Consider the following 10,999-nt stretch of genomic DNA (forward strand, 5'->3'; position numbering starts at 1 on the left):
GAAACAGTGAAATAAAAGCGATAAGGTGGCAATGTAGGTCATCTTTGTGTGCTGTGGGGAATGCAGACTGACGTGTGATTTGTGGCCAAATAATCCATAATGAGGGAATGCTCGGACTCCACCTTTTAACGCCTCATCTCCACCGCAAACCAAACGTTAATTTGGCTTTGTTTGTAAGAGGAAGCACGGTGACAGCCACTAAGCCAGTACCATTTAGACACGCTTGTTTGAATAAACCTCTATGAACCAACTGGCTCATGGGGTATCTATAACTAACTCGACATGGAGCTTCCTAGTATGTAAATTTCGGTATTCTGTGGTGTCATGGAAGAAAAGAGGGGGTAGTAAATATTGATTTATGTTAACATCTGACACGCATGCAAAAGACAACAAACGTATTTAGTTTAAAACAAGAAATATGGGCCCCTTCACAACATCTTCATCCCATGCTGTCTTGGGCCACACTAGACTTGACTTATACTTTACAGACTTCAAAGCGTCTTTATGAAAAAAAAAAAAAAAAAAAAAAAAGGTCATCCATGACAACATCTGTGCACTTTCAGAATTAGGTTAGCTAAATAAATAAATACGCAAACCTACACAGATGTTCACTCTTCCCTGTCAATATAGCAAAAACAAGTCAGCAAAAACAATCCTATGGCCCTGATAAAGATGTCTTTTGGATCTAACGTAAACATCTCAACGTACATGCTTAAATGGTCCATTTACAGCTATTGATATTTTTTTCGTCTATCAGCGGATCAGAATGCAGCCACTGGCCCCTCCCGACAGGGTGGTGAAACCGTCCTTTAGTTACAAAAGATCCGTGGAAGTATGAGAGCTATCTGTGCTTGTGGGGTTCTGGATCTGCACTGCTGACAGCCCTGTCCCTGTGTTGTCATTGCAGCGGGGATGGAAAGTTCCACATGTTTTCACACTTCTCAATCACAGGCAGTGTGAGACTATTCATTTACTATGGCATATACACTCCAGGGTTGCATTTGGATTTGTGCCTAATGATGTGGTATGTAAGTAAGAGGTCGTTTGATGCAATGTCAAACAGGCCGTGAAAAAATTATTCCAACTTTAATTTTAAGTCCACCGTCTAAGAAAACGACAAGCGTGGCACGGTGGCAGGTGTAAAGGTCTTGCTGTGTGAAAACAAAATAACATACAAAGCTACTCAGACATACATACACACACACACACACACACACACACACACAGGCTGAAGTTCTGGTTAAAGTGAACCAATGGCTGGTTTGACTGGTTGGACGAGAGCGAGCGAGTGGGAGGGAAGAGAGGAGGAACATTCAGAGGAGGCCGTGCCATATCACAGGTAAGAAAGTACACAGATAAAAAACAGTCCAACAGGAGAAGGTAATGCAAGAAAATAACAGCAGGGATAAACGCCTCGTTTGGGTGTAGGAAGATGTGAGAGGCGTTTGCTCCACATATACTGTACGGTCTGTACCCCACTGGGAATATTTCCCATGCTGGAATATTTCTGACGAGTGACCCGGCATTCCTCTACCTCAGCAGGTAAGAGGAGGACTGAAGGATACCCTGATCACGGCTTATTAAATGTAGCCTTAATAATGCTGACTTGATTATGTTAATGTGTGCATGCACATTAACATAATCAAGTCAATAATCAATCTCCTTTTTTTGTCCTTCTAAAACTTTATTGAGATGTTTTTAGATGTTTGTTGATGTATGAAATGTCACCTGAGCTTCCTCAAGTCTGAAACTTGGGGGTTAATGATTGGGTGACTGTAAGGTGGATGAGCATGAGCGAATGTTTGCTCTGGCGTTCAAGCGTGCTGAAACCAAAGGCATCCGAGGGTCGAAATATTTCCAGACACCGAGCCTTGTACCATAAAAAAGATCAAATGTGCCGTGTTAGACGTCAGCGGAACTGCAAACACCGAGCGCACTGCGAATATGTTTGCCGATGCCTTCCGCAGTGGACAGCCCACTAAGCAAACATGGAAACTATTATCAAAGCAAATTGTCCTCATGTTAAGTGGATTCAAACAGTTAACAAATAAAAAATAAGTTGGTAGACTAATGGATTTTCCTCTGTTGCGCCATCATAATAAAAAAAACAAAAAACTCATCACAGTATTTTTTTTGTCCAAGGAAAAATGCTATGCCACAAGTAGAGTGCAGGGAAATGACTCATACTTTGTACCTCACTGTCTAGTCATTACATTTTACTTTTTTTTTTTTCAGAATCTCTTAGCTGGTAATTTTTCTCCTATCCGGCTGAGAACTCTCTCCTCGGCTTCGTTCCGCCATCATGAGCGATGTCAGGGAGCAACATGGGAACGGAGAGAGCCAGAGCACAAAACAGGCCCAGAACCGCAAACCCAGCTTCCAGGACCGCGGGAGGAAGCCAAAGTCTGTGAAAGTGAGGCGATCCCGGAGCACCAGCTACGAGAAAGCCGGGCGGGAAAGAGGCCGGAGGAGAGAGCGCGGTGGGCGGGAGCGCGGCCGGAGCGAGGAGGCCCACAGACGAGACAGGAGGGAGGGGGCGAGTGAGCGGGGGAAGGCGAAGCCCCCGGAAGATAACGTGGAGGAGACGGAGTGTGTGGTCTGCTTCTGTTCCTATGACAACATCTTCAAGACCCCCAAGCTGCTGGCCTGCGGGCACACCTTCTGTTTGGAGTGCCTGGCGCGCATCAACGTCTCGTCGCTGGAGCTCAAGTCCCTCTCCTGCCCCATCTGCCGGGAGCTCACCGAGCTGCCCCACGGCCGTGACCTGCCCCAGCTGGGCAACAACCAGGACGTCTTCCGCATGCTCCCTCCGGAGATGCAGCGGGCAACGTCCATCCGCTTCCAGCGCAGCAAGGGGAAGCTGTTGCTCAAACATCCGCCTCCCAGCACCCCCATAAACACTACAAGTCTCTCCCTCCCCAAAAAGAAACAGGACAACCCACCCGTGACGGGTGAGGACCTCCACCTAGGCACCCTGGAGCAAGGCGTAGCCCCGACCACGGAGCTGGATGTGGGCAGGCCCCCCAACCAGGTCAGGGGCCGTCTGCGCCGGCTGTTCCACTCGGATCGGTGTTACTACGCTGCCGTGGCGTCCATTATCACCATTGCCGTTGTGCTCATGCTGGTGGGCATTCTCGCCTTTGTTATCATGCCCAACGTGATCATCAACGACGTGGCTCACCGCCCGAACAACAACACGGTGGCGGCTCCGCCGGGAGTTCACTTTCCGTGAATCCCCAGTCCAAGGCCCTGAGTAGACTAAAAGGAAGTTCATCTTGTGTTTCCTCAACCATCGTGGTTGCTGTTAACCCTCGACTAGCCGCGATGGTCTGAGGGAAGCAACAGCGAGCACTGGAACTCATTCAGTTTGCTGCAAACTGACACAAAGAGGAAAAAGGTTCACGACAACAACCAAGGACAAGCAAGCTGAATATTGCACATTTGGGGAATTGGAAAGTCTATTTTGAAACTTTCCTATTTTTTTGTTAAACTTTAAATATACAACTATGTGCTTTTCACCATCTCACGTCACTGTGAATAGGACTTGTACTGTGATGATTTTCAAGAAGGCCAAGAATTATGTGAAAAACCAATATTCTGTAAATAATCAAATGCACTAAACTGAAATGAAGGTTCTTAAGTATTCTGACAAGTTTCTAGATTTGCACCCGATGAGGGCGCAAAATATATTTCTCACTCACTTTTGTAAAACCCTTGTATTCTCCAACGATATGTAAATAGACAGAGACAAAATAAAAAATATCTCTTCACTTACAGATTATAGTTATATTTCTACGAATGTTCAACTATTTGCGTGCTGGACGTCCAGATTGAGAAAATAGATCAGTCAGATTTGCAACCCCCTTCCTACATTACTTGGTACCGCCTGAGTAACCCCACCCACGGCTGGAGAATAACGAGCGCCGCAGGGAACCTCTACGCTGGCTTACAGAAAATAAGCAACTGGATTGCTTATTTCTCGCCTCAAATTTGTTCAGAAATAGATTTTGGTGGACTGATAGGGTGAAATCAGTGAAGGTTTACGGACTGCAATAAATACAATGGAACCTGGAAGTAAAGCTCGAACCCCATTGGCTCACAGAACTAGGGGCCACAGGGGGGAAGTGCCACGTACTAAAAAGAGCGTCCTAGAACAGAATGGGTTACAGGCATGTTAGAATGGCTAGAATGCATAATCTGAATTGTATTGTTGAGCAAAAAAGCCCTTAAAAAACATGTTTTGGGGACCTCGGAGATCTATATTAACTGGTTGACAAGGAGCATAAAAGGTCCCCTTTAATAAGTATACTCAGGACATAATCTGTGATATCTACCTATTTTATTGGCAAACCTTTCACAAATGCTTTCTTTTTCAACATATGCTAGGCTTTTACTTATCTTGTGTTGAAATAATTCTGATCAATTAATGATTGGGTTCAAGATAAATAATTGTATTTATCATAAACATGTTTTGTTTTTGTTTTTTTAATAAACCAATACCAAAACCTTTGTTTTTAAAGTTTTGGCTGTGAAATATAAACAACTGTGTAGTTATTACACACACACACACATATATCTATATATATATAAGATCTTTCCATTTGTGCCTTGAGTTACCTGATCCTCTCCCGTGGAGTGAACAGACCGGTTGTCACATACATATACAGTTAGAGCTCTTTTGACAGAGAGTACCCACATTCATGTAGTACAAACAATAATTTCTCCAACCCTATTATGATATCGCAGACTTCCAGTGACCTGGAATCAAAGACACTATTATATCACATGGAAAATGTCAATGTTGCCTATCACACCCTGAAGAAGGCTGGGGCAAGGATCTGCAGAAGCACAAGTGAAATAGTAATAATAATTTTGCCGCTCAGATTCTGTGTTAAAGAAGGGGTGCATATCTATATCACACACCCTTTGGCTGACTGCTGACCCCCGGTCCCAGCTAGACCAGACCCCCGCCCCCCACAGTGGTGACGCCCTAACCCTGGTGGACACAGAGGTAATGTGTGTTGTTAACCAATGTGTACATGTACATAATATTCACAAGTGACCAGGGTAAAGACAGTAAAGGACAACGAAGACTTCTGTACAAACAATCGGGCTTTTACCCTCTTGGCGTCTGCCTTGTCTGCAGCTCTGCAGTTTCGGGGCAATATTTTGGCCAGGAACTCCCCCAGCAAGCGGCCTGCACCTGCATGCAGCCTCGGGCTGACAGGCGAGCGCAACCGGTCAAACCAGACAGAGGGGCAGAGGACCGTGTTGGAATTGGGAAATGGATTTAGACCAACCCCTGCAGAGGGACGGCAAAGCGATGCAACAAAATAGAGACACCGGTGTATTATCCCCCAAAGCACTCGCCAAACTGCAATGGAGCGCCAACAAGCATGCATTCTGATATTGAGTGTACCACCTGTAGGAATAATAATAATAATAATCATTAACAAAAATCTTTCACCAAACCAGGGAAAGTTGCCCCTTTCATTCTAAATGGGTGGTCGACACTGAAGAACGGTTGTTTATCTGAGACAATTTTGAGTTTGGAAATAATGTTTTTGAGGTTTGCTATTTGCACTGTCGTGAAAATAGCAGCGACAGTGCGACACTGGTGCCACAGAGGTCCCCTCTGGTGGACAGAAAGTGGATGTGAAAAACATCTGTGCAAAAAACTGTGTAGACCTACTGCAGGTGAGCACTTATTGATCAGGATTTACATTTAATATATTTATATAAATCAAAAGCAAGCCAGGGCAAAATAAAAACAGACCGTGAAAGGTCTAAGTACTGTACAACTGAGATCATTTGTTTTTGTATTGGTTCTTTTTTTCAATCAATTTTTTCATTTTTTTTTTAATGCTTTTAATAGGGTGTCTTTCTGAAATTTGTTGACATGATTTGGGGGACAGGTTTCAAATTTCAGAGAGGTGAGGGTGGAAATAGGATCAGGCCCCAAGTGGGTAAATTATGTCTGGATCCCCATGAAACCGAATGAATGGCCTGCTCAGATTGTCTAATAATTTGAAAAATATTAAAATAAGCCACATATATGACACTTTAAGTTTATTTATTTATTTATTTATTTACAAAAATGGCAGTTAAATGGAAAAACCCAAAATCCTGTTAATGGTAAGAACCACTTTAAATCTGACCACGCCGAGGACCGACCTGGCCGGGGCAAGAGCATTAATGGACATTGTAATGCACTGTATTGATCATATTTACTCTCCTAAAGCCTCTGGACTTCAACCTTTGAACACTGTGGCAATGACTCGTTTTTACATTTACTTTAAAAATGCTCTTCCATGAATCCAAATATTTGAAGAGCACTCATGCATGCAGATCAAATCAAATAAAAATAAAAAAAAAACATCATTGAGAAAACTAGAGTGACTACTCATTGTTGAAATGAACAAGGGTTGAAAGCGCTATTAAAAATGAGTCCTGAATAAAATTACAGGGATTAAAGAAATGTGTAATATTTTCCTCTCAGTATGTATAATCCTCGCCTATAGCAGCTTTCAAATGAAAAGCCTGGCCCCAGAGGCATGACTGCGATGTTTAATGAACAGAAAGATCAGACGGCGACGTTCACATGAAATTAAATTCATTCTACAAAACGCAAGGGTCAGCACTTCAGTACCGACCCCCCACTCCGTACCCTAACCCCGCAGTGAATACATCGACAGAAGCGGAAGGTAAACCCCAGAGTCGGACGACTTATTGGTCTCGTCATTTCAATATTTTACATTAAGCTTCCTGTTTGCGGGGATGAAGTCATGTTCAAACCATTTTCAGAGTGTGGCTTCCTGTACCGGGCTGCGCTGTAGCGGTGATGTTGTCAAAGTTGCCGCACGGACCCGGCGACACTATGAATACCTGCGTATGATACAGGTCAAAACAAAACAATATAAAAAGTTAAATATTCCATTACAGGATGGTTGCCTTTGGCTACTTCCAGCGCTGGAGATGAACTTATGATCGTTTCCCAAAGGGCCGAAAACTATAGTTGATTATATCTCGATGTCGGTCCGTTTAACCAAAAGGTGCAGAGCCTTTCACCACAGTAACCCTGTGTCAGGGTATTTGTGCTTTTATTCAAGTCAAATCTGAGTAACCCTCAAATATAAATAAAACTCGAGAATTGTGTTTACAAGTCAAAATCATTGCCAATTTGGGGGGCGGGGGCGGGACTTCCGGTTTGTGTTCGGCGAAACCGGAAGTCCACGTCGCGCTCCGCCCGCCCCCCCCCCCCCCCTACCCCGGGAGCAACCAGGGCGAAGCCGACGAGATTAAGTTGCTCCAAGTGGGAGAAAACTCGCCGAGAAGCCTCGCTCCGGGACGGTGAAAACACGCGCCGCCCTCGTCCCGCAGGAACGGGGACGGGGAAGCCACGGCCACGGCAGCGAGGGAGTCGGTGTGATCTGAAGGTAACGAGGCTAATCTGACGCGAACATGCGCCTTTTTTTTTCCCCCCCCCCCTCCTCCCTCCCTCCCTCCGTTACCTGTTAACGTTGACAACCGAGGCGGAGCGCTCGGTCGAGGTGACAGCCGCTGCCCTGCGGCGATGTCGCCGACGTCCCTCGTTTTTCAGCCGAAATAACGGTTGTAACTTGGGACTCGCGTGTCGATCAGGCTACAGGTGACAAGGAAGTGTAGTGCTGACAGCGAGGGGGAGCCACGAATTCTGAGAGAAGTATAATGAAATAAAATAAAGTGGACGCTCTGGGAGAAACGTGAATAAGTACTACGATCCACAAGTACGTATAAAGATTTTCAGTGCAAGACGAGTGCATGGAATTCTGTGTCACCACGAATATGTCATATATATATATATATATATATATATATATACATACATATAATGAAACGAATGCGAATGGAAAAAGATGAAAACACACTACCATTCACAAAACGATATTAGGTTTTAAATGCGAAAATAGTTATTGATTCAGAAATAATGTTTAACTTGTTATGCAAACCGTGCAAATACATGTATAATCATTGATGTGATTCGTATGTGCCAAAACAAGCATTGGATTGGGGTATTTATTTGAGGATGAAGGGATATATATGTATATATTTCTGTTTATTTTTTCATTTAAAAGTCTTAATTCAGATTTGTGGGTTGTATTATTTTGCATTATGTATTTTTACGTATGTGTTTGTAAAATGTGACAGAATCGCTCCCATTTACGAACCATGTGGCACGTATGCACAAAACTAAATGTTGATCAAGTGGTTTATTATTTAATTAAATAAAACCATTTCATAGCATTCTGTGGTAAATAACAGGAGCCGTGTGTTTTATTACAGTTTTCATGCATGTCATGTGATTTTTTTTTTTTTTCTTTTTCTTTTTTCAGATGGCTGTTGATGGTAGAAGAAGATGACCCCGAAGATTACGACTGTCCCAAGATGAATGCTGCTGCTCTTTGGCCTTTCCGCCCTGTGCTAACCCTACTTATTCTATTGGTGCCACATAATATATCCTAGCGCCTACACGCAAACTGTCGAAAATGTGTGCAGCCTCCTAATATTTGGACTCATGATCTTGGCATGAGTCACAAACTGCCACTCCCATATTTGTCCCTTGTCACCCATTTCTATTGGAACCCTGTTGTCCTGACCTCCCCCCTCCCCTCCCCCCCTGACAGTTCTGATCAACCATGCTCCGCAAAAGAAGCTCTCTTATTCTCTTTGGCACCTTCCTTTTTGTCACCTGGAATGCCATCCTGGTGCTACTGCTGTGGGGGAGACCCCCGCCCGGCCAGACCGGCGAGCCTGTCCGAGAGCAGCAGGAGCTGGGTGAAAGTCCGGCTGCTGACGTGGCTGCGGACGTACTGCGTATGGCAGACATGTTTGAAACTGAACTGGAAATGCAGAAGAAAATCCTCCTCCAGATCCAGAGTCACCAGTCGCTATGGCAACAACCCAACAGTAACGGGCGAAAGGTTGTCGGCCATCAGCCCGTTATTCCCATCTTGGTCATTGCCTGTAACAGAGTGACTGTGAAACGCTGCGTGGACAAACTGCTGGAGTACCGCCCCTCAGTCGAGCTGTATCCGATCATAGTTAGTCAGGATTGTGGGCATAAGGAGACAGCAGAGGTAATCGGTTCATACGGCGATCGAGTAACACATCTGCGGCAGCCGGATTTGTCGGACATCTCGGTGCGACCACAACACAAGAAGTTTCAAGGTTACTACAAAATCTCCAGGCATTACCATTGGGCCCTTAACCAAGTGTTTAAATCCCTGTCACATTCCTCCGTAGTGATTGTGGAGGACGACTTGGAGGTAATAGTAATGTTTATTATACTATTAATGACAATGTTTGTTTTTTATTTTTAGTTTATTGTGATTTCTTATTATAAATGTTGTCTCTGGCTGGTTGTGGATTATGTCAATTAAGTTACTTGATGTCATACTCTAGGTGGCGCCAGACTTCTTTGAATACTTCCGGGCCCTGTACCCGCTCCTGAAATCTGACCCCAGTCTCTGGTGTGTCTCCGCCTGGAATGACAATGGCAGGGATGGCTACGTGAATGCAGGCAAAACAGACCTGCTCTACAGGACCGACTTCTTTCCCGGTTTGGGCTGGATGCTGCTCAAAGAAATGTGGGAGGAGCTGGAACCCAAGTGGCCCGAGTCGTTCTGGGATGACTGGATGCGTCAGCCTGAGCAGCGCCGCGACCGTGCATGTATCCGTCCAGAGATATCCCGAACTCTGACCTTTGGCCGCAAAGGCGTGAGTCTGGGCCAGTTTTACGACAAGTACCTGCGGTTTATCAAACTGAATTCTGAATTTGTGCCTTTCACAAAGTTGGACCTGAGTTACCTGAAGGAGGAGACGTACAGAGAAAAGTTCCAGAAAGAGGTTTACAGTGCTCCTCTCGTGATGTATGAAGATGTGAAGCAGGGTCAGCTGCCCGGACCCGGCCCCTTTCGTCTGCAATATTCAACTAAGGACAGTTTTAATGTCATGGCAAAGAACCTTGGGATCATGGAAGACTTCAAGTCGGGAGTCCCACGGAGCGGGTACAGGGGCGTGGTCAGTTTCATGTACAAAGGACGAAGGATCTACCTGGCTCCACCCACAGGGTGGACTCACTATGACCCAACTTGAAGTTGATTTTTAAATGCATGCAGAAGAAGAGAGTCTCTGTGCAGTAGCATTTTTGTGTTCTTTCCTTGTGCCAGTGAGGGGAGGTAAATAATTGAAGACCAAAGAATGAACTAGTTAAATTTCCAATTTGAATGATCACTAAGATGCAGTTTTGCTCAGTGTCCTTGATAATGAAGAGTTTGTTATTCTCCTTTCTGGTGCGGAAGATATTGCCAATACCACTCAGGTGTTTTACATGATTCCAAAAAAAGATATATATACATATAAAAAAATAATAATAATTGCATTGTAGAATATAGACTTAATGTTTGACTTAATGTAGACATTATAGCTGTGAAACTCAAGGGATTTATTTTTATATTCTGCTCATTGTGCACATAGTATTAATCAAAGTATAAAATGCAATGGCCTTTTGTCACTTTTTTTATTATATGCAATATCTGAGATCTTATCTCTTCTTGGGTGTTTTGTCTGGTACAAACGTATGTAATTAATCGCTCATAATGGTGGTGGTCATTGTAATAGTTGCAAAATAGTCCAAATTTTGATATGTCTTTGTCCCTGTTGCCAGGCAGTACCTCCCTCTTGGTCACTATTCAATCGCACTTGTTTGACAATTGGCCAAAAAGCACATTGTACATCTCGCTGTGCAAAACTGAAGTGTGTTAAGAGTATTTTTGGAATAAAAGAATATTACGCCATATCACTTATCTTGCACTTTGATAGTATATGTGTGTGTGTGTGTGTGTGTGTCTATATAGGTATATATAATGCAGTCACGATCATGAAACTTTAGTTGACGATTTGTCATGACAGTAATAATTGCGAAAAACAATTTCATTGTCTCTTGTTCATTTTACGCCAT

General features: G+C 44.0%; 2 protein-coding genes across 2 annotated transcripts; both read left to right on the plus strand.

Annotated features, from left to right (window-relative positions):
• Nucleotides 1-2,302: 2,302 nt before the first annotated feature.
• Nucleotides 2,303-3,232, plus strand: rnf183 (ring finger protein 183; the record flags this gene model as incomplete). The annotated part of the gene is made up of 1 exon (XM_080004805.1): nt 2,303-3,232. One exon carries the CDS (start codon nt 2,303-2,305, stop codon nt 3,230-3,232), a length of 930 nt encoding a protein of 309 aa, XP_079860931.1.
• A 4,044-nt stretch (nt 3,233-7,276) lies between these two features.
• Nucleotides 7,277-10,791, plus strand: mgat1a (alpha-1,3-mannosyl-glycoprotein 2-beta-N-acetylglucosaminyltransferase a). Its single transcript, XM_080005068.1, has 3 exons — nt 7,277-7,436; nt 8,373-9,305; nt 9,442-10,791. Exons 2-3 carry the CDS (start codon nt 8,676-8,678, stop codon nt 10,132-10,134), a joined length of 1,323 nt encoding a protein of 440 aa, XP_079861194.1. The 5' UTR covers nt 7,277-7,436; nt 8,373-8,675; the 3' UTR covers nt 10,135-10,791.
• The last annotated feature ends 208 nt before the right edge of the window (nt 10,792-10,999 follow it).

The sequence above is a fragment of the Zeus faber genome (genome assembly GCF_960531495.2).
Source record: "Zeus faber genome assembly, chromosome: 8".
NCBI classification, from domain to species: domain Eukaryota; kingdom Metazoa; phylum Chordata; class Actinopteri; order Zeiformes; family Zeidae; genus Zeus; species Zeus faber.

Bases quoted from the DNA above. Each gene is read 5' to 3' on its own strand.
- mgat1a (XM_080005068.1), top strand. From the start codon at position 8,676: ATGCTCCGCAAAAGAAGCTCTCTTATTCTCTTTGGCACCTTCCTTTTT. The intron at 9,306-9,441 runs GTAATAGTAATG...GTCATACTCTAG, and splicing joins TTGTGGAGGACGACTTGGAG to GTGGCGCCAGACTTCTTTGA.